This window comes from Linepithema humile, chromosome 4 (genome assembly GCF_040581485.1).
Source record: "Linepithema humile isolate Giens D197 chromosome 4, Lhum_UNIL_v1.0, whole genome shotgun sequence".
NCBI lineage: Eukaryota > Metazoa > Arthropoda > Insecta > Hymenoptera > Formicidae > Linepithema > Linepithema humile.
Window position 1 is genome coordinate 7,596,165 of NC_090131.1, and position 23,553 is coordinate 7,619,717.

At 43.3% G+C, this 23,553-nt stretch overlaps 4 protein-coding genes across 6 annotated transcripts; 3 read left to right on the top strand and 1 right to left on the bottom strand.

The window, feature by feature from the left end:
* Nucleotides 1–250: 250 nt before the first annotated feature.
* On the top strand, nt 251–1,657 carry Chchd3 (Coiled-coil-helix-coiled-coil-helix domain containing 3). The gene is made up of 3 exons (XM_012376583.2): nt 251–410; nt 482–948; nt 1,241–1,657. The coding sequence occupies exons 2-3, from the start codon at nt 543–545 to the stop codon at nt 1,414–1,416; spliced, it is 582 nt and encodes a 193-aa protein (XP_012232006.2). The 5' UTR covers nt 251–410; nt 482–542; the 3' UTR covers nt 1,417–1,657.
* A 151-nt stretch (nt 1,658–1,808) lies between these two features.
* Nucleotides 1,809–4,237, bottom strand: LOC105677752 (B-cell receptor-associated protein 31). Of its 2 annotated transcripts, none has more exons than XM_012376580.2 (3): nt 4,085–4,237; nt 3,085–3,391; nt 1,809–2,962 (listed from the first exon to the last, which is right to left on the bottom strand). In XM_012376580.2, exons 2-3 carry the CDS (start codon nt 3,356–3,358, stop codon nt 2,526–2,528), a joined length of 711 nt encoding a protein of 236 aa, XP_012232003.1. In that variant the 5' UTR covers nt 3,359–3,391; nt 4,085–4,237; the 3' UTR covers nt 1,809–2,525. The 2 variants fall into 2 exon arrangements, with proteins under 2 accessions (XP_012232003.1, XP_012232004.1); XM_012376581.2 differs by lacking the exon at nt 4,085–4,237 and adding an exon at nt 3,869–4,010.
* A 175-nt stretch (nt 4,238–4,412) lies between these two features.
* On the top strand, nt 4,413–8,946 carry dpa (disc proliferation abnormal). Its single transcript, XM_012376578.2, has 8 exons — nt 4,413–4,811; nt 4,898–5,217; nt 5,291–6,183; nt 6,321–6,643; nt 6,716–6,993; nt 7,085–7,485; nt 7,565–7,775; nt 7,880–8,946. The coding sequence occupies exons 1-8, from the start codon at nt 4,655–4,657 to the stop codon at nt 7,973–7,975; spliced, it is 2,679 nt and encodes an 892-aa protein (XP_012232001.1). The 5' UTR covers nt 4,413–4,654; the 3' UTR covers nt 7,976–8,946.
* Nucleotides 8,947–14,144: 5,198 nt separating this feature from the next.
* Nucleotides 14,145–23,461, top strand: LOC105677684 (E3 ubiquitin-protein ligase TRIM71). Of its 2 annotated transcripts, none has more exons than XM_012376455.2 (6): nt 14,145–14,284; nt 15,325–15,436; nt 15,719–17,008; nt 17,580–17,879; nt 18,170–18,739; nt 18,834–23,461. In XM_012376455.2, the coding sequence occupies exons 2-6, from the start codon at nt 15,380–15,382 to the stop codon at nt 19,509–19,511; spliced, it is 2,895 nt and encodes a 964-aa protein (XP_012231878.1). In that variant the 5' UTR covers nt 14,145–14,284; nt 15,325–15,379; the 3' UTR covers nt 19,512–23,461. The 2 variants fall into 2 exon arrangements, with proteins under 2 accessions (XP_012231878.1, XP_067209854.1); XM_067353753.1 differs by having other exon boundaries at nt 17,694–17,879.
* The last annotated feature ends 92 nt before the right edge of the window (nt 23,462–23,553 follow it).

Genomic DNA, 23,553 nt, shown 5'->3' on the forward strand with positions numbered 1-23,553 from the left:
ACTTTTGACAGTGTAAGAGTGCTCGTAAAATACTTAAATAATTAGAACGTCTCTTTTAAAGTTTTTGGAAAGCTTTTTGTTCAAAATTCAAATGTCAATTGTTGAAGAAATTAAAAAACGACATCTTTTTAAAGACATTTTTAGGATGTCCTAAGGATGTCTCGTTTAGAACGTTTTTACGACGCCCTAATTAAAATAAATTCTTCCGTTCGAAGCTAGCCGAAACGCGGGGCTCACATGTACGTGGCTTGCGCATGTGTGCGGCGTTCCCTCCCTCACACTGCTTGCCGCTTGCGTCTCAAATCTGGCGTCATCGATCACTGAGTGGCGGAAGGCATGGTGTGAAGTATTTATGTAACTTCACTCCGATGAGGCGAATAACAGCTCGCTGTTAACAACGGATTGGTTAGGTAAGCGATATCACAACGTGTCGTTATCGTTTACGTATATCATTAGTGAAATCACACAATTATTTGCACAGATCAAGCATTGTGGGTCAAAATTGTGAAGTTATCGCGGGCCGCTAAGTTAGGATCCCGAAGATGGGCTCCGGCCAGAGTGCCCGTAAGTTGACCATCTCGAATGAAGAAGAGATCGGGGTAATCAAAGTGTCCAACGCGATTGTGCAGCGTCTTGCTCAGAGCGAGAGATCGGGAATCGGCGAATCCTCCTCTGACAGATCCAGTACGCCGCTGCAACGTCCACCACCTCCTGCTGCAACGATAGCTCAAACTGCTGACACGACATCCGGACAGCCGGCGTATTATTATCCTGAAATAACAATATCCGCTCTACAAATGCAGCAACAAAAGGAGAACGAGCTGAGGCAACAAGAGGAATACTGGCAGAGGCGCTTGCAGAATCTGGAGGATGGTTATCAAAATGTCACTCGCGTCCTAGAAAATGAATATAAGAAGGCTATTAGTGAAACTTCTGTTCCTAAGGCTGGTAAGTTTGAATATTGATTTTTTATACTCTATATTTAAAGCTCTTATTTGTTGTGAACATAGTTTTATTGATATTGAGAATGTATTCTTGCTTTAGCATTTGCTATTTGAGACATTTAACAATGTGTGGAAAGTTAATTTCATATATAATTCATAAGTAAAATGTTTTACCACAGTAATTAATGAAATCAACAAGTTACATTGATTTTAATGTATCAAATAACACAATGTCTTCAATATTATATGATTAGATAAAAATTTAAATTTATATAAATGTAAATATATCCTTACAGGACAACCTGCCGACATTCAAGGTATAATGCAACCGTGTCTGGAGAGTAGTAGTAAACTTGTAAAATGTTACCAGGACCATCCCAAGCAAACTCTGAAATGTTCGAATTTGGTAGAAGAATTTTCAAATTGTGTCTGGAATGTGCAGTATACACGTGTGATTGAAACGCGTTCGTAATGCTTTATTTACAGCATTTTCACACGAAGGACATTTAGTTGATAAATAAAAAATTAAATGATAAGGTGTAATGCCTAAAGTGCTTATTTTAATCTCAACAAAATGTTGTTGATAAAAGGTAGTATAAAACGAAGAGAGTACAGCGCAGAAAAATGTAAAAAATAAATTATTTAAGGGAAATATATTGCAGTTTATAATAAAATGTTAACTGTTATACAAAGTAAATATTGTTAGACGTCAATGCCATATTTTTTTTCTTTCAAATGTTTTGCTAATGTTCATCCAGAACTGAAGTAAGAGAATTGATCTTTATGATTTTTTTTTTCAGTGAGATAACATTTTTATAATTATGCAGAAAATGGATACTATGAAAGGTAACCTGAACAACTCACTTAGAGGTTCCCAGTACAATTCTATTTATAGATCAAAATATATACAGCATAGTCTCTCCGGTGCACGACCCAAATAAAGGCCAATAACAATATAGCATTATAGAAAGTATACTTATAATAATTCCATAAGATTAGTAAATATATAAAATAAGAGAATGCAATCTTGCAAATGTGCAGGATTGGAAGTACATTTGAGATATATCGTCTAAGGTATGTAAAATATTCTACACTATTAATACTCTTGCCAAACGTATATAGCATGCAATAAGTGATAGTAACAAATGGAATCATTTTTTTAATGCAGTATTGTGATTATAATTGATGATGCATCTGTCAGCAAAATTTGTACCACTTTAAGTTCCCCCCAAAAAATTATAAAACAACCGTAAAAACTTAGAGTCAATAATTTTAATTAACTTAAGCGCAACAATCACAAATCGCAAAATGTAGATTTTGTACACAGAGTCTGTGCACAAAATTATAAAAAGAATGTATAGTATATTAGGGGGCATATTATAATAATAATATCTATATACAATCTTTCAACGAAACATATAAATAAGTTTTAACATGACTTGCGAAATGTGTGTGTCCTGTTTAAATTATGTAACACAAAACTCAATATATAATATAACTAAATTTCAGAATTTATGAGAAAATCGTGATTACAAAGTTAAAGAACGGAAAAAAGGACACCAGAGAAAATCAAAGAAGTGTTTAATCACTTTTCTTATCACCACTCGATTGCTTCGATTCAAGTTTCGAGTGTTCGCTGTTCAAACGATCATATTCTTTCGCAAGTGAGTCTGCCTGCGACTTTATTGCTTGTTTATCCTTTTTTTCTTTAGTCAAAATATTCTCAAGTTCCAGATTCTTAGCTTGCAAATCCTTGATCTGATTTTTCAGTTCCGAGACAGCTTTATCATGCGCTTCGTTAGAATCATTTTGCGCACTTTCCCCAATCGTTCTCTGGGACAATAAGCTCCTGGCTGTGGTTGTCGCAGATTGAGCCTGTCGCATGGCTGCTTCGTTCTGCGCAAGCAAGGTGGCTTGGCTGGATATCAAGATGACAAGACGGCGTATTACAAGACTCAGAAATAATGCGAAACCAGATATATAGAAATTTCTCTGTGCGCGAAACAATCGCATGTTTTCTGAAAAGACATTAATACAGATAAGAAGACAAAGATAAGAAAACTGCAATTAACAACAGGAATGTAAGGTTAATTGACGTGCATAGAATGCAGAAGATAGTTTTCAATGTGAAATAACTTACCTTGCATTTCAAGATTCAACTGATGATGGTGATCAGAGTGATCTGTGCTTCCAGAATACTTTCGCATTTCTCTTATAGCATCCAACAGGAAGAGAACCAAGACGCCCAGCAGAACCACAAAGTAAATGGAAGCTTGGCTACTTATAGCTTGCAAGAAGCGAGATTTGAAGAGCTTCTGCCATCTCATCGGGGAGGCTATTGGTAACACTAGAAAGAGGACTATCGCAACCTCGATGTAGAGGAATCCAGCGATGAGCGTCCACTGAAGACTCATGTTTATTTCTTATTTCGTCTCTGGTGCAGATATCTGAAAATGATAAGTAGAATACATAATTAATAGCTTTTAAACTTCGACAAGTACGCAGTTCTCTGCGTACTTGTCGAAGTTTTTTAGTTTTATTACGCTTTCTCCCGAGCGAGTGCACAGTGCATGCTATTTGTGTCCACAGAACACTTTCGACGGAATGCCGTTGAGAAAAACACTTGTATTAAAAAATGTTGACTCATATCTTGTATTTCTCGTAAATATATGCAAGTCAGCAACGAGGAATAAAAAAGTAACACGCGATTGCGGACGAATCAATTGCATGGCGCCGTCATTTTTATGAAACACGAAAATGCATGGAAATTTAATTAATTCACTCAACGGACTTTATCCATCTTTATCAGTCAAGATCTATCCGACATGCGTCAACACGTATCGACTGTCAAATTTTGGACACGTATACCGGAGACGATTCGCTTGCGGAAATAAATAACGGTGTTTTCTGTTCACAAAACGAACCGCGATGATCCGCGGGTGGCCGACTTTCAATCGAGCTGACAGATTTTCCAGAACAATACAGAATCAAAGATCTCTTCGATCGCATCTATCGGAAACGATCCAACGGCAGCGGACGTATCTTCGACACCGATAATCCGCAGATATACGCTGTCCCATTCGCGGACGACCGGCGAACTCGGTTCGTCGTGTCAAGCGACTATTAATAGATTTACGTACTTTTCTTAAAGCTGGAATACGCCGACGGCCCGCAGTTCCCGCAGCACGCAGGTGTGTACGAATAAGTTCAAAGTACGAGTCGGCCTGCGAGGAACGTTGCAAATTTATAAATAAACTGTGCGTGACATCATCGTGCTACTCCTCGTGAAGTGCATGCTTTTTTCTCCGTTTTCTCTCCTCTTCTCTCTCTCTCTCTCTCTCTTTCTTTTGTTAATTCCCTCCGAAAGATGTGGCTTTTGCACATAGGATGTCGGACGTGTATTGCACTTCGAACGACGTACGCGACAGCCAATCATCTTTCATTACGTTTCGCGAGAAACAGAGTTGATTGGCCGCTGAGGATATCATTTCTCTAGTGACAAAAAGAAATGCCCTAACAAGGCAACTATCTCTCTCACTTGTGAAAATTCAGCTCTTTTCGAGAGGACGCTCGGTCCGTCTGCAATGCTGTCGATTGATGCTCAACATTGCGCGGGAAATTGAGCGATTACGCACATATGTGCTCCATCTTTTTCAAACTTCGAAGAGTTCCGAGGAGTCGGGAATAAAGGATTACAGCCTCTGTCAGCGATGTCGAGTCCCATGAGACCGCCGAGGACTCCCGTCCCGCAGGACGACAATGCCTCGACGAACGGCACACCGAGGCGACAACCTCGCACGCCGCCCTCCAGAGCTGCCTCGATCGTCGGGACGCCCAGCACCGTCGGATCCGCGTCCACCAGACAAGGTACGAAAAGCACTGCCTGTTTCCGTTGAGAAAGAACGTGCATCGCGCACTCGAACTGCAGCACCTTGCTTTATGTCACGTGTCAGGCACGCCGCAGAGGAGGACAGGCAACAATCCAGTGGACACTCCGCTACGATGGGGCGGCCGTCGCACCCACGAAACCATCGCACCCTCGTCGGAGGATCTCTCCTCCGTGCCGATATCTTCGCCGACGATAGCCGTGCAGACGAGTCCTCTCGCCGCAGGCATGAGCGAGATAGAGCTGTCGTCTCCGTTGAATTACGGAACTCCCAGCTCTCTGGCATCAGTGCGCACCCCGCGCAGCGGTATTCGGGGTACACCCGTTCGACAGAGGCCGGACGTCCAGTCTGACAGGCGTATGCGACAAGTCAACTTGGCCGAGCCAGTGAGTTCGAAAGCGTCGTGTCCTTTCACTCGCAGCGTTGAGGAGATTGTTAACGTACAGGTGTTTGTTTTAGATACCGGAGGAGCCCAACGGTCAGAGAACATCAGAGAGCGAGAGCGGTCCGCAGCTAGTAATCTGGGGCACAAATGTGGTGGTGGATCAATGTAAGAAGCAATTCAAGCGATTTATTCTGCGCTTTATCGATCCGGAAGCAGAGAATGATGAGCTGCCGGAGAACATGAATCTGTCGGATCCGCTTTACCTGCAAAAGCTCGAGGAGATACATACGCTGGAAGAACCTTACTTGAACGTGAACTGCGCCCACCTCGAGGCGTTCGACGAACAACTTTTCCACCGATTAGTCTGCTATCCGCAAGAAGTGATACCGGCTTTCGACATGACCGCAAACGAAATGTTCTTTGAGAAGTATCCAGCCGCAGTATTGGACCATCAGATTCAAGTGCGACCGTTCAACGTTACGAGAACGAGAAGTATGCGTCTGCTGAATCCGGAGGACATCGATCAGCTGATCACGATCAACGGAATGGTCATCAGATCGTCGAACATTATACCGGAGATGCGCGAGGCCTTCTTCAAGTGCATCGTGTGCTCCTTCACGGCGACCGTGGAGATCGACAGAGGTCACATAGCCGAGCCGACGGTGTGCACGCACTGCAACAACAATTACTGCTTCAACTTGATACACAACCGCAGCCACTTCTCCGACAAGCAAATAATCAAGTTGCAAGAATCGCCGGACGACATGCCGGCGGGTCAAACTCCGCACACGGTGCTGCTCTTTGCGCATAATAATTTAGTCGACGCCGTCTCACCGGGTGACAGGGTCTCCGTCACCGGCATATATCGCGCCTTGCCGATGCGCGTGAATCCACGAATGTCGAATGTACGAGCGATCTACAAAACGCACGTCGACGTCGTCCATTTCAGAAAACAAGATTCCAAACGGTAAGATGCATTCCCGACTATTTCTGCTTCACATACTTTAATGTTACATTCAAGTGTTATATAATTTTTTAGATTTTGTGTATAAATTTCACCGTGAAACATTAATGTGACATTACGACTTTTGGTTTGTCGCATAGATTGTACGAGCAAGAGGAGGGCAAAGACCATGTGTTTCCACCAGAGAGAGTGGAGCTGTTGAAGCTGTTGTCGCAGAAGGAAGACGTGTACGAACGATTGGCGCGACACATCGCGCCCAGCATTTACGAGAACGAGGACGTCAAGAAGGGAATATTACTGCAATTGTTGGGTGGCACTAAGAAAGAACAAAGCAAATCGAGTAAGAAACACTTCCGGTCCGAAATTAATATACTCTTGTGCGGAGATCCGGGAACGAGCAAGTCACAATTGCTCCAATTTGTTTTCAATCTGGTGCCGCGCTCGCAGTACAGCAGCGGAAAAGGTATGTAGCTTGCGAATTTGAAATTTTGCACAGTTTTCGTTGGCGCTTTACATTTGTAATCCTCCATTTCAGGTTCCAGCGCCGTCGGCTTAACCGCTTTCGTCACAAAGGATCCGGAAACTCGACAATTAGTGCTGCAAACCGGCGCCTTGGTGCTCGCCGACAACGGTATCTGTTGCATCGACGAGTTCGACAAAATGAACGACAGCACGCGCTCCGTGCTGCACGAAGTTATGGAGCAGCAGACGCTGAGTATCGCGAAAGCGGGCATCATTTGTCAGCTGAACGCGAGGACCAGTATTCTAGCAGCGGCGAATCCTTCCGAGTCGCAGTGGAATAAAAATAAGACGGTAAGCGCTAGAAATAATTAATGATCCACAAAATCTGTAACGTCAAACCATCGAAAAACCGCGGTAACAAGTATTTTTTTCTCGCTTCCAGGTGATAGAAAACGTCATGCTGCCGCACACATTGATGTCACGTTTCGACTTAATATTCCTCATGCTGGATCCTCAGGACGAGTTGTTCGACAGGAAGCTCGCCAGACACCTGGTGTCGCTGTATTACAAATCGGATCTCGAGGAAGAAGACGATATAGTGGACATGAGCATCCTGCGCGACTACATAGCTTACGCAAAGGAGCACGTTCGTCCTGCTCTCAACGAGGAGAGCCAGCAGAGGCTGATCCAGGCTTACGTCGATATGCGTAGAGTGGGAAGCGGCTACGGACAAATCTCGGCCTATCCGAGGCAGCTGGAGTCGTTGATAAGACTCTCCGAATCGCACGCCAAGATGCGGTTCAGCAATGTGGTGGAAATCGTGGACGTCGAAGAAGCTTGGAGGTGAGATTATTCAAGAATTCCTTTCTCGATAATAAAATTCCCGAGCTCAACGCGTTGAAACCTTCGTGCATTCGTCCAGGTTGCACCGGGAGGCCCTGAAGCAATCCGCCATCGATCCGCTGAGCGGCAAAATCGACATCAGTATCTTAACGACCGGTATGTCGTTGGCGGCGAGGAAACGCAGGCAGGAACTGGTCGAAGCGCTGAAGAAGCTCATTAAGGAGAAAGATAAGGCGCCGACGCTGAATTACCAGAAGATTTTCACGGAACTGAAAGAATCATCCAATGTGGTGGGTTTATTCAGTCAACATTGTTTATATAATTTATTGATTTATCAGTTTGCTTTCAATGCCTTACGCGAGGCACACTTGCTTTAATCCTGTTCTACTTTCAGCTGGTGACACGCGAAATGTTTGAAGACGCTCTGAGAGAGCTGCAAGATAACGGTGTGGTGATTGTGACTGGCAAAAATGCCATTCGTGTGTGTTAGAACTGTTTCGAATGACGTTCCTTAGGATACTCCTAGGCTAAAGGTATCACGCAAAGATAAATTAACAATTCGGTTTGGTTCTGTGAATCTTGCGAGAGGGTTGACACTGATTGCAAACATATTTTTTATAAACTCATCACTTGTAAAGCGTTACAAATGAGCTGAACGGAAAAATTGCAATTTGCGCAAATTGCAATCTTTGCGTTCAGTAAAACAAACAATATGTGAAGTATTTTTGTAATACAATGCTTCTTTTTGGGTCTTTTTACTGCGTGACTTTTGAATTCACTTTGATAAATGCAAAAAAATTATTTTATATTCGTCGCAACGGGAGTTTTAATTAGCAGCGATATCAAAATTATTTATATACATAGGTCATTAAAAAAGTTCTCGGAATGGAAAAACGACATGTCTTTTTAAAATGATTTTTATTTTCTTCTCGAGTGTTATTTCTATATTTCAATTCTTTTAGTGTCTCAGAAAATCGATACCATTACTTTTATAGCTGATAAAACGAGCTTGGCTTTCTTTGTGAGAATTTATATGTGTTCCATTGTTTTAATTTTTGTTTTGCTTCTAACGTATAGTGGCGGACTTAAGTTTTATTTGTAATTACAAATCGACGCACAAAATCGGTTGTATTCTTTTTTAACAGCCCGATCGTTCTTGAGAAATTTGCGTTTAAATGGATTTTTCATTAATTAGCAAATGCAGCATTCATCGTGCAGAAAGCATTTTCATTCATAATTCATCGGTTAAAATATGAAACGCATTTTATCTAAAATGACTGTTGCGATTTCAGAAATGTTTATTCCACGTTTCTTTCAAATCTACATTCATGCCATTTCATTCCGAGAACTTCAGATGACATACTAAATATTAAAAGGACATGTAGGATTGTATATTAAAGGGACATGTTGTTTTGTATTTTCGCAGTTTTATATATATATACACATACACAGAAAATTCTATTGATGTGTCTTAATATATCTATTTTTGAACAGTCCTTGTGCCACGCCACTCCCGTCATCAATGATGCTTTCCTCAATTACGCTAATTTATATACATCAACTTCTGCCAGCATTTCAGATAATTGCACCGAAATACCGTCGCCAAATCGTCGTCGACGATTTGAAACGACCTATAACTGATCTGTATGTGTGCTCCACGCCTACGTCTCGTGCGCGGGCGTCGGAATGGAGGCGTCGTACTACGTAGCTTTGCTCTTGCAATGACCTTGGAAACTCCCACGCTGCTCCCCGGCGCTGGGGGTGTTTTCGGTGGGGACATTCGTTCATCGACGTATCACCCACCGGGCAATTTTCGCCCCCTCCGCCCGTCCACACCGCTCGCTTACGCGAAAGGCACCGATGCCCGGAGAATCGAGGTACCTTCGAATTATGCGTGTCCGGGGAATCGAATTAATGTTTGATGAAATTCAACGAGGAAATCACTCCTTTCCTGGAAAGCTTTCCGGTTATGAACCTTTTATCAGTAATGCGAGACACGTTAAACATTTGTGCGAAAATTTATTATTGAAGGTAATGAAAGTGCCATTGAAAGTTTAATGAAAAGAAATGTATAATAAACAGTTGATTTATATCAACTGTTTATTTATACAGATTGAATGTTTCAGATTTTACGCATCGCGATACGTATAAGTCTTCGAATCTATCGAGCCATCTGCTTTAAGAATTCTCTCTCGTTACTTTCTACTCTAGCAAATTTAAGCCAATTTCGCTCAATTTTGATTTTGTTATCGTCCAAGATTAACTTCCGCGATGCAAACTTGCTTTTTCTTTATGCATCCCAGATCGTAGCCTTAAGTGAAATCGGCTGCCGGGGAAGTTTTAACAAGCAGAAATTTTGTAACATTAGTGCCTGTTAAATTAATTTATTGAACAAAGAATGGAAATTGGAAATCTACAGTTCGCAGAATTCCAAAATTTTCCATCGTATTCCCAACGGAATTATCATTTCCCTGTCACCTTCGTACTTGGATTCTAAAATCGCGAATCTTATAGTGCGCTCTCAATTTGAAAACACTCGGCAGATCTAAATTTAATCCGAGAGCACACGAGCTATCGATGTTGCGCAAGCATTCGATCGCGATTGTTGCACTCGGCAATAACTGTTTTGCGCCAGAAGCGTCTTCTTGCGTAAGCGAAGGGTGTGCGATCCGCCCCCGTAGAATTCGCCTGCACACGTGCACTGTATACACATACACGCGTCATCATCTATGAACGGCCGCATAGCCGATACAATTGCGCGGGCGCATTTACGCGCTCACGTGTGCGCACAGCCGGCGAAGGGAGAAAGAGAATGAGATCGTAGTACAGAAGGGGATGAATCGAGAGAGAGGGAGAGCGAGAAGACGTACGGGAGCGCGAGAGAGAGAGAGAGAGAGAGGGGAGGAGAAGGAGAACGGGGGTGTCCTCGATCGTTAAAGCGCGAGACCTCCCCACCGCCCGATCTCTCACGCCCAAGTCGTCCATTCATAAAATTGCAGCCTCTAATTCTTAGCATCTCGTTCAACGTTTTGCCAGCATCGCGCGGCGCCGCCGCCGTAAGTACGATTCCTTCTATCGCATTCTATCAAAATTTCCTTCCCATCCTCCTCCTTTCCATGTCTCTGCCTTCTTTTTTTTTTACGAAGCGGCGACTCGCATCGACCATTAATCGGCGATGTTCGAGCGGGAGTCTTGAGAAAAGGAACGCGTGACATCGATACGCTTCGCCGGCGGAGAAAGAGCTCGCGCGAATTGCGAGTCGGGATTTGAGAGTGGAAAACCTTGATCGGGGCGACATCGAATCTTCGACACGCCGAAGAGACGTGCGCTTCCAGCGCGTGGGGGGACGCATCGCATTTCCGAATTGCATTTGACAATGGCGAGGAGTAATGAAATATAGATCACGGGGTGAGCTCGCGGATGACGGATTAATGAACTATGACGTACTCCGTCCGAGAGAATTGACTGCGTCACGCCGCTGCGCGGTTGCTCAATGCAACACCTGTTCCTCGGGACGGAGCCCGCGGATTTGACCGATCGACCCTGGCTGGTGGCTGAAGGTCGTCGTCGTCGTTGAAGGAGGGGGATGGAGGGGGGGGGGGGGGGGGGGGGGGGGGGGCGGGAGTTGGATGCCGCAGTGCTCCCGTGAGCGGGCAAATAAAAGTCCGGCCGGCATTGAACGGGCGCCTCCATTCATGTTTCCGGGCGCAAGCGCCCTGTCGCGGCGCGCCGCGAGGAGGGGGATTTCGCGAGAAGTCACCTACGCGGTCGTCCCCGGCGTCGCGCGATACGTGGGCGACCGAGGGTGATTCAGAGGTAGAGCGAGCCGGGGATAAGGGCGGATGTTCTGTTCCTCGCGCGCCGGCCTCGGCTTGCGTGAAGCAACGCTGACGACCCGCGACTGTTCCTGACGACTCACTCACCGTCGAGGTCTTCGCGAATCGACGTCGACGTCGCCGTCGCCGCCGCCGCCGCTGCCGCGTGGTTGCTCTCTCAGTCTCTCCCGATTGTTCCCCGGCACGGACGGACCGATGGCGCGCGTTCGCGACTCTTCTCTGGCCGCCTTCCCCGGGCGGACCGCCTGGAATCCTTACGTGAGGAGCACGTACTGGGAGCCGCCGATCGTCGAGGGTGCGTGCGGGAAGACCACGGCGCGATCGCACCGGCAACAATCGTACTTGACTTTTTTCAATTACTGTCTGTCCTATTCTAGATTATTGTCTCGCACGCGGTAATTTAGAGAAACTGCATGTCCCACGCTGCGAGCGATCAGTAGATATTTCTTCTAGTTTGTTAATTGTAAGAAGGCTTATTCGACAGCTCCACTGACCTTCGTCAATTCTTACATGATTCCGAAAATTAATCGATGATCTTTAATGTACTCTGTAATTTCTTTTTTTTCATTTCACAATATATACGTACCGTTTTTGTTCCCTGAACATTATGTTCTCTAAATATTGCGCTATTCTATCTATTTCTCGGCCTGTTTATTCGCTTACCGATGGTGTTATTTATAAAGTATGACTGATATTGATTATTTATAATGAACAGTTTCAATTGTAAATAACTGTAATTAATGAGTTTAGAAGTCGCGGGCACTAAAATATCTGTGAGCGCGGGAGAAAGGGCAGCGGAGGCGCGAGTAGAAATTGGCAACGAACCCTGATGAGTGAAAGTTCAAGGATGCAGAGTAGGGGTTAGGGGCGGGCAAATATTGGAGATGAAAGGTCGGAAACATAAGGTGAAAAGCCGGGGTCTGCTAAGTGATTTAGCGATCCCTAATAGGCGGACCCGGCAATTTCCACTAGTCTTGCTGTTAAGTAGTCGAGCTCAAGCTTGAAACGGACGAGCCGAGCCGACCGTGCAATATTCCTTGCTTCATTATTTGTACATCAATCGATTTATTTGTCCACGATTTTTTTCTGCAAAATAAACCTATCCACTTGCGCCCGACATTCCATATGGAGAGTATATCAGTTATACAATGTCAATGTCCAGCCGTTGAAGGCTATTAATCTTGGAAAAGTACGCGAGTATAAATATCTCGAAAAGAGACGAGTTCGCTGCACGGTGGTTCGATTACTTTGCAGAAAAGCATTCGTGTGAAAGGTGAGATTTGTCAAGTTTTATTTGTCTAATGTTTATCATTTACGTGTTTTATTTTTATTTATTTTATGGAATTTGTTTTATATTGTACTGAATTTTATTTGTGTGTGTGTGTGTGTGTTCTTCGCGACTCTCCGTCGCGCTATCTTGTACCGTGGAGCTTCTATTATACGGCATTGAAACCCGAACGAGAGCGAAAGTAGCAGGCGACGCCGCTCAGCAGCCGCCAGTGAAAACGAAATCGAATAGCTTTGACCGTCTCGCCGATAGTCGCAGATGTTATATTATCGTTGAATTATCGGGGATGTAAAATGCGGACGTTTTGAAAGTATTGGAAGCGTATTGAAATCCTGAAAAAGTATTTGCAAATCGAGCCGAGGATTTATTCCAGATTTCTCGCGAAGAGAAATCATTTCTGAAATACTCTAAAAAAATGAGATCTAAAATAAATTTTCGATACGCTATTCTTGTTTAAAGAGGAGATAAAAATCAAAATTCTAATATTAACAGTTCCAAATATAGATTGATACGCGAGTGGGACAAAGGGACGTCAGCACGGGCAGAATTTGATCGAACTATTTAAACGCGCGACGGGTATGTAACACCTGTTGTATACATCTCGGGTAAATGTACATCGCGCGGGCGCGCGATTCATGCGTATTCGCACATCCACACGACGGCGTACGCGCGCTCGCGCTCGCAAATACGCCGTCAACACGTAAGCATCGACCATTTTACTTTCTCCTCCTTTCCGACCCTCGAGAGGAAAAGCGAATCTGACCTTGGTCGCCATGGCGATTTTAAGGATAACCACCCTTCGCAAGGCATCCGGAAAAAGATATGGTTTGGCGATTTCATGGACTCTCTGCTCGAGAAAATAACGGCAGGCGAACAGCTTGATTTTGCGCCCTCCATTCGTGCCATTTTCGCGTGTCCTTCATGTCTCGATTTTTTCGGAAAGCGTCTATATTGACGCTGACAGATCGATACAGCTCGATGCATGTACAAGCGACGAGCTCAGATCCTTATTACTTGTTTGCATCGAGAATCGGAAAATTAGCGTATTCGGGAAAACGGAGAAAATAATTTTCATATATCGTTTGTGTCTCTTGTTTTTCAATTGCGCTTATTTTAACTCGTAAATCTCTGTTTAATTCGCGTATTTTTATACAAAGTTATTTGGATTATTATCGGATTGCGTGGAAAATGAGAAGATTATAATTACGTGTACTGTGCGAAAAACACTCATATTAAAAATAATGAATATTACTTTCATTAGCATCGTTGCTCGCGAAAAGGAACACATTCGGAATACACATATTTGCTAACTGCATCAAGCGTTTCAGATTACATGCTCGGGTAAAAATTCCCGTATTTAATTATCTATTTGCAAGAGCAAAATAATAATTGCAGCTAATCATTTCTCTTAATTCCTTTTCGCTTAGGCAATTTTAAATTGGCTGAGAATTGGTCGATCGCTGCAAAGTAATGCATTAAAAATAGAACACACTGTACAATTTGGATATCACACGAGGTGACCTAGCGATCGCGAGACGAATCTTTGTCAACAGTGCGAGAGTCGATGATCGGTTAGTTCGTTGCGAACAGGAGGCCGAGGTGGTTCGAGCATCAACAACGTTACGAAAGCTCGATAGAAACAGGCGAATCGGGCCACATCGACGAGGCGGATAAAGTAAGAACGCTAGCCGATCGCTCGCGCGGTGCAAGAAGAATTTTCACTTTATTGATCCTTCGCGCGTTTATCGATCTCTAATCTTTAGACAATGCACGTCTTTGTCCATTCATTTAATAATCGAGTCATCGTCTCGACGAGCGAAAGTACCGTTATTCGATCAAAGCGCGCAAATTCGCGGACGCAACACTCGTGCTATACGCGACGAGAGAAGTCGCGAGAGTTTCGCAAAGTGCTTTTGGATATTGCATAAGGCATAAAACAGGCGTTTTAGCGCGCAGGTCGATTTCGCCCAAGGTTGAAACCGTTATTATTTCGGAAAGTTCATCTTCAATGTTGTGGATGTGCAGAAATATATATTTCACAAAGACGTTTCCATTGTTATGAATAAGTACAGAGGTCAATTCGACATCTACATTTTCCTACTGTTTTCTTTTTGTTATTCAACATTTTTGACGAAGCAGGAGGAAGTTTTCAAAAATTAATTTTTATCGCCGCCGTCAATTGAACTTGGTTTTTACTTTTGAGAAATTTCGTCGCGATTTATCGAGGATCTTCTCGGATCATCGATCTCTGCCCGTTTGGATACACAATTTCCCTCTCTCTCGGAAGCTAAATCCAAGTCCGATTGAATTTTTACGCGTCACGGTACATAATGAGACGACTTCTACTCCCGCGTGGATCATCGTTTATGCTAGCAGTTGAAATAAAAAAGAGCGTTGCGTTGCTAAATTTAAGAAGCTGATATAAAGCTGCCTCGGTTTTTTTTTTTAGCAGTCTAGTTGTCTGTTTGCTTTGATGTATTATATAAAAACCGATGGGGGATCAACTGTGTGGGATCTCGAAGTCCGAACTAGTCGAAACTAGTCGAACGTTGACCGAACGTTGAGCGAACGGACATTCCTTGACCGTAAAATCGACCGGGCATGCGTCCACATTGCTTCACCATTTCACGTAGAGCCGGTCGTCAGCTAGCATCGGTATTTCAACTAGTTTTTTTTTTTTTTTTTTTCAAAATCTCGTTTTAACTGTTGTTTTAGAAAAGCAAGAAATTTCAACAGTACGGCCGTGCAGTTTCAATTGTTGCCTGCCGCAATGAATCAATCGAGATCTCCCCACAACGGAGTGGACTGTCATCGTCCTGCTATGCGAGTGAGTGCAATCGATATTTTTCGTAATTTGTAAAGCGTTGAAATTGTTATATTCGCGTAAAATGCTTTTTCAATATTCGGAAACGAAATTATTTATAATCGAATTTTCCTCTCAGATTGCGGTTGAAATTAAAACGCGAGATTTCAGCTTGTAACCTTAAAGTTCATTTTTTATTAATCCGAATACGCGTTACATGTTTATCAGTCTTCTAAAACCACTTCAAATTCGATCGAAGCGGTAAGTTCGAAATTTGTAAATCGTAAAGAACAAATGCGTTTTCAGCACAAGTCTCGGAAGCAGGACGAAAGTTTCCGGAATGGACCGCACGCCGTTAAGCACAACCGATCGTTTTCCGAATGCAGTTCAGAGAGCTTCTCGAAACAATTTGTTCCCGGGAAGTCAAAGCAGTACCCGAAGGGCAACCTGGGCCGCTCGGTTCTCAATTCACCAGGATTCTTGAATCAATGCGCGAGGCTTCGCGGCCACGACATTATAACCGATTCATTGGGCTCGTGCGACAGTCGGCCGGGCTCTTCGGATGAGAGCATCGCGAATCATTCGCCGATTCCCCAGCTGGACGCCGGCTCGCCGGATAATTTCGGGTACTTCCGGATATTCGACGAAATCGGCGTGTGCAATTCGAGCTTCTTCGGCGCCGGCCGCGGCGAGCCGTTCGAGGATCTCAACAAGAACTTCCTGAAGATCGATTTGTCGGACGTGAACGACAGCTATTCCGAGCTGCTGTCACCGATGCGCATACAGTCGCCCATACAGCAGCCGATGCGTAGTCCGAGCGCCCACGCGGACGTTCTCAACGTACCGTTTATCCCGCTGATAACAAAAGAGTTAGAAATAGAGAACGATGTTTACTTTAGACAACCCATATGCGAACAGCGGGCCTTCAGTCCGGGCGTACAAAAGGATGCGTCCGGCGTACCGTTGATAAGGAACGAGCTGGAGGAAGACGATTATAATCAAGTGTCACCGATACAAATCCATAGTCCAAGCGCTCAGAGCGACGCGTCCAACGTGGCGCTGATACCGCCGAAGGAGCTGGAGATAGCGAAGGAGGCGAGCGGATACTCCGAACAGCAATCACCTGCGTGCGAGCAGCGAGCTTGCAGCCCGAACGTTCAAGCGGACGCGCTCAACGTGTCGTTGACGTCGTTGATGTCGCGCGAGCTCGAGATGGCGAACGGAGCGGAGAAGATCGGCTCCGAGCGACAACTGTTGGCATGCGAGCAGCAATGCGCGAGTGCCGAGCAGGATGTGCCAAATGCATCGTTGATGGCGATGGAGACGGAGGCGGCGAGGGAGGTTGAGAAGGATCAATCGCCCGATTGCTTGTTGAAGCAGACTTATTGCTGCAGTGATCATCCATTCACTGAGCCGTTTTATTGTCAGACCTGCTGCAAGCCGATCTGCAGAGATTGCGCCGTACACTGCGTACGCAAGCACGTGACGATCGAATTGGTGGACTTTATCGAGATCACCCAGCGTCAAGCTGAGGACGTATTAATCGAGGCTTACCTTGGAATCGATGTCCTCGCGGATGATATGGAAAATATGGGGGTGAGTGGTTTGTCGGCTCTTTCCTCGATGTCTTCCTCTGTCATTAGATGTTCATTCTGATAAAGATTCTAGTTTTCTAGATTTTTTAGTGATTTTTCAGCTCTTCCGACGTGCAGCATGAATGATCGAAAGGCGATGAATAATAATGTTAGCGAAGAATAATGGATTTTTTGAAATAATTTTTACCATTTTTTGATTAAAAATTTTAATATATATGCAAAAGTGCGGAAAACAAATGTGTTTTCCTTCAAATCTGATAACAAAACTAAAGATTTTTTATAAAACACTGATTTATTGAATATCAGTTAAATTATTATTTATATGTTGCATTAAATAGGAATATAAAATAAAAAATATTTTGCGAAAAATTATACAAAAATATTCCAAATCAAGCAGTAAATAGTAAAAGTTTCTTGATTTTTAAGATTAATAAATACATCATTAAAGCTTGCATACACTTGTTCATATTTACGTTAACCGTGCGCGTATTGCTGGTTAAAAAACACAATTATGTACATCCTGCATAAAATAAATCTGGAGAATAAAAGAATTTGTTGCGCACTACTTGTAGATGGACATTGCAGCGCTAGATCAGAGAACCAGTGATACGCTCGCTGACGTAAAGTTCTTCTCACGTAGAATGTGGTCTGCCGTTGAAGAAAGAGAAAAGAAATTGTTTAAACAGATAGTGGAAGCGCGACGATGGAAATTTGAGGCTCTGCAGGAGAAATACTTGAACCTGAAAGAAGATAGGAACCGATTGTCGCAGGCCATCAGTGCCCTCAAATGCGCCATCCATGATTCGCGACTATCCGCCCTTGTCTGTAATCCCGATGACCTCTTGAAGAGGAAGGACATGGTGTTGGCCGAGGTATCTTATCTTCTCTCCGTCTTCTTAACTTTCTAACATCCCAGCGAGAAATGACCTATCAATCGATGTCAAATCGACATCAAATCGACATCAAAATCATCGATATTACATCATATTGATGTCGATTCGACGAGTCATTTCTCGCTGGAATGTTTCTGTGCAGTTTTTGAAAAAAAAAAAAAAAAAAGGAAAACAACATTAGAAAAGATATTAATAAAACGAAACTTGTAATAATTGCGTCACATTTGAAGAAATTTCTATAAAGATGTTGAAATTTCGTGCCCCCGCAGATCTGGCAGATTCGTCAGAATCGGAAGACGAAGGCCCGGGCTGGCCGGGAAGAGAATTGGATCTCGTTCAGGAGCTCCGATAGCAGCGTGCTGCCCGCGATCGCCAACGGCGGAACCGTCGTGCTGACTGGTCCGGGCACGATTGGCGATCACAAGATAAATCACGATTATAAATCGCAGCAGTTCTTCCCGTACGGATTGAACGAGATAGTTATGCAATCGATTCCGCGCGGTTACGCGATAGCGTCCTACGGCAGCAACATCGTCCTACCGAGCTGGGAGCCCGAGCTGTACGTGAAGAGCACGAGTGTCCAGATCATCGGCCACTTCGGCGACGAGAGCCCCGACAATCTCTGCCGGCCGTGGGGGGTGACGTGCGACAAGGATGGCAACATCATAGTCAGCGACCGGTCCAACAATCGCATACAGATCTACCGCGAGGACGGCACGCTCGTCAGGCGATTCGGCACTTACGGCAACGGCCCGTGCCAGTTCAATCGTCCGGCCGGAATCGCCGTCGACGCCAGGCGTCGCCTCATCGTCGTCGACAAGGACAATCATCGTGTTCAGGTGCGTGGTGTTTTTTTTTTCCCCCCCCGAAGCAATCTTGTGTAATTCTTCGCTGGTTTTTTTTTTTTTCACCGAAGCCGATGTTGTTTTTCAGATTTTAACGATGGAGGGGGAGTTTCTGAGGTCCTTCGGCGAGCACGGCGAGAGACAGGGCCAGTTCTCCTATCCCTGGGACGTGGCGGTGAACTCGAATTGCGAGATCGCGGTCACCGACACCAGGAATCACCGCATCCAGCTGTTCAGCCCCGAGGGGATCCCCCTGCGTATGTTCGGCGGGCAGCCGCACCTGCTGCGCTACCTGGACTCGCCGCGCGGCATCTGCTTCAACAACGACGGCAAGCTGATCGTCACGGACTTCAACAATCATCACGTGCTGATAATCGAGTACAACATGACGGAGATGCGCATACTGAGATGCGAGAAGGAGTCGAAGAGCAGACGGCACGGAGAGAACGACGGCGGGGAGAGCGGCGACGGGCAGAACGACGAGAATACACCGGCGTTCCAGCGACCGCAGGGCGTCATTGCGGCGGACGACGGCAGCATCCTGGTCGCGGACTCGCGCCACAATTCGATCAAGGCGTTCAACTCGATCGGCACTCTCATCTACACGTACATGCCCGGCCAGGAAGAGATGGATCGTCCGCTCGGCGTGGCTCTTTACTGCGACGGCAGGATGGCGTTCACAGACTACGGCCGCAATTACGTGCGTCTGGTAAGGCTGGAGAACCACGTGAACCCGATACCGAGAAACGCCATCATGTCCGGTTGACGTCCCGGAATCGCGGATGCGTCGCCCTTCCCCCGCGAATCGGCGAGTCTCGGCTTACACTAAAGATTATGCGGCATCAAGCTGCCGCGGCTACCGTCACTTTTCAAGTTCCGCGATGCGCGATGGGATTTTTAATTGTCCGCTGGTCCTTATACTACCAGTAAATTATATATATATATGCTAGAGGATATATGATTTTTGACTAATTGAAGTTATAACGGAAAGTTTTACTCAATGGTGAAAGTAACAAATTAGTAATGGAATTTTCTATTATCAGTTGATTATTTCCGTTACCACTGACTGTATTTTATTTAACAATTGTGCTTCATTTCCACAATTGCGTGATATATATATATATATTTATAATTTTTATTACGCGTCGTACCTCGTGACCCGGATGGACGCATGAAATGCACATGTAATTTAGATCATTGTCCATCGTAAATTGAACGGAAGTTCGGAGCAAAGCACAGTGGCTCCGAAGAAAGGGAAACCGCGTACGCGCACGTTTTTTGCACGATCGATCGATCGAACGATTTGGCATCGCCGAAAAAAGTGATGACGAAGATAAGATTAAGAGGCGAATCGAGTCGTGCAATTGCGTTTTATCCTTATTAATTTGTTATTTAGAAGATTCGACGGTTTATGACAGTAGACGTTTTTCTTCCTTCCCCCACTTTGCTATTGTTTATCGACCTTTATTAGCGTCGTCAGTTCACGAAATTAAAGCAAATTTAATTTATTTGAATCTGCGGAGAGGAAAAAAATTAAATCTAGCTCTTCTTATAGTTGTCATTCTCTTGTCTTGAACGCAAGTCAATTGTGTATCACAAGCATAACTATTCTGCTTATCAATTCCATTTCGGGGAGAAAGAATAAGAGTGTAGTTTTATATATGAATCTTTCGTTTTTACGCTATTTTCTTAAGTATATATAATAATAAGATACATCAGGATTAAATTATTTTACTTATGTATATTGGGCGTTTCACTTGCAAGATTTTTACACAGCATGCTGGGGAAATGTCGCAAAAATTTCTAACTGATCCAGAGTGGATCCAGAGAACCATTCGTCTGACATATACGACGCGATGTAGGATTTACGTACCGTGCCTTTCTTCCAACCGCGTTATGAATGCAAGTTTAAATATAATCCGCCGTTTTTTTTAATAATAATAATAATTTTGTATTATTCAATCGTTATTAATTAATATTAATATTGGCGATAGTGATCTTAACAATGGACTTACACATTAATTTTTAACAATACCAATTTGTATTGACACCACGGTTGTCCTTCGATTGCGAGAAATATACTGTACGACAAATTCGGGACAATACGATTCATGGACATTTCCGTTTGTAATTTCCGCGTTCGTTATTGTCTTTCTGTCGACAGAAAATGCTGAACGCGGAAATCACTAATGCCGAAATGTTCAAGAATCATTTTTTTATTCCCTGAAAGCGCGTCGAACAGAGTGTTTTTTTTTTTTCAATCGAAGGGGAAATATGATATAAATATAAATTGGTATTGATAAGAATTAAGTATATATTCATTGTTAAGATGGTTATCTAACAATGTTGGATTTTAATATGAATTGACTGTTATTGCGACGCAAGTCTAAAGTTTCACGAGTAAAAGAGAGAAGGATTAGAAACGACTTATTAAGAAAGATATTGATTGTTTTTCTAAAGTTCCGGCGAAATCTTTCTTAACGCGATTGTAGAAAAAAATATCGGCATTTTATTCAGTTCCGCGCAATGTGACGGGACTCGTCTGTCGACTCTCAGCTCCGTCGCGAGTATCAGCTGCTCTCCAGCGTCTTCTGTGAACATCTTGAAATTGGAATAGCCAATATATCGTAGCCTGTAGATATAAGATAATTATCCTTCTACCTCCGAGCTGCGAAATAGCGTTGGTTGTTCCAGTTCTTCTGAAAGAACATTTTGCGCTAAAAACTTTTCTCTGTAAATCATTGTCAAGATTCATGTTAAAATTGTTAAGATTCAACGCATTGTTAAGAATAGTAAAGTAGTGTTTGAGGAAAAAGTATGTTTAACGAAAGGACGATGGCTGGTGCGCCGACACTTTGCGAACTTCTCATGCGCGAGAAGAATGATCGGAATATTGAATCGAATATCTCATAAAGTGGGCGGACAACGGATTATTCCTTTGTAAAAAACGAAAGAAAAACAAAAAAGAAATTATCACCGCGCGGGTGCCGCGTGTTAGTATTCAATGCAACGCGCGCTCGTGCAAACGCCAACGTGTTTTCGGCTGTGTTAAACACATTAAAGAATTGTAAATCAAGTCCACTTTATGATGTATCGCGCGACGGTATTTTTTTAAATGACAAAAGCGCATGAACTTTCGCGACGAGATCCGGAAGGGATCGTGCGACTTTTTCTTTAAACGGTCTTTAGCGATGTAAGTAAATGTGATTAGGGCGAGGCTGTCCGCGTATATTAAACGATACTCCGCGCGCATTGAATGCAATACGCACAGAGCATCGTCGACTGATACGTGGATGGTTTCGGCAAGTCGCGAGAATCATCTGTCGATTCCGTAAGAATAATGTATTGTCTTTTTATCGCGCATCATTTCGAAATAGCACGTTTGTGAGACTATTTTTACACGCTCCAATATGTCACCCCATGTCAAAACAGATTTTAAGCAGATTTTTACGCGCGCTAATTATACGACGAATGACGCAGGTCCGTTTGAAAAACAGGCGAAGATTTAGGCTTCTTTCTGTACGAATGTCTCGCTACGGACAAATTGTTAAGACTTGATGAAAAAAAAAAAAAAAAAAAAAAAATAGGAAGAGGTCGACAGTGCCAAAAACAAGAATCAAAAAAGAAAAAAAAAAAACAATACACATTTGTCCGAGAAGACACTAAAAGAATGTTCTTCACATTCATTTTGCATATCATAAATTTGCTCATACAGTGATTACAGTCTGTTACTAGTCTTTAAGCACAGGACTCTTCGAACGAAAAATTAGTTTTGGGAAAGTGGCATCTTTTAATCAAATCTGCAAATCATGTTAACGCGTCGACCTATTTTTTAAGTAAATTATTATGTCTATTAGATCCTTTCTTGTTGTAATTTCGTGCAATGAACAAGTTTATGTGACATTCTATGTAACTTGTGTGATATGTCGCCTTTCTCCGAAAGGCACACGTATAATTTATTTCTTACAAAACTATTTAATGATTAATTTAAATCTCAAGTTATCGCGCGAACTAATTTAGAGATAATTTAGCTGACATATAATTTGTTGCTGCGTTTATAAAAAAGTTTATAAGGAAAGTTTATAAAATGTACAGAGCCCGATGGTGGAATTAAGTTAGCAATGTCATATTTTTGCAATTAATAGCAACAACAAAAGCTGATCAACGTATCAACATCAATTAATCAACATCGAAATTGAATGACACGCAACTGTACGAAATAACGTTATGGTGTAACGATAAAAATTAAGTTTTATAACAAAGTGCGCTTTCATGATGTAACATTTGCGAATAAATAAGGAGAAAAGGTTACAGAGTTCCTATTGACGTTGTAATTGCAAAATGTCTACCGGTGGCTTAAATTGAGGCCTAATTTCTTCGTGAATGCTGCAAAAGTTTCCTTTCGATCTCTCAACGCCAAGTATAGAACGCTGTATTTTGTTTTTTTTTTCCTAGCAGTATTGCGAGACTAACTGTTCTCCGAATTTGGAGGATAGAAATTCCAATTACAAACGAACTCTCTCATTCCAACTTGTGAAATCGTAAACGTTTCATCGATCAGCACTCGATTGCGACTAAACTCGTGAAATACTGCGTGTGTGTCCGTATGCGTGCATATCTACGTGTGAATATTTGTGTTAGATCTGATCGCTAGTTTACGTGAATTGAAGCATCTATGAAGAGATCAACTTTTAACGATTAAACATGTCAAAGTAATTATAATAGTGTGTCAATCGAGCAAACCCTCATCTTCTCTCACCGTCGACCGAACGCTCTTTCTTTCTTTTCTTCAAACGAATTATTGCGAC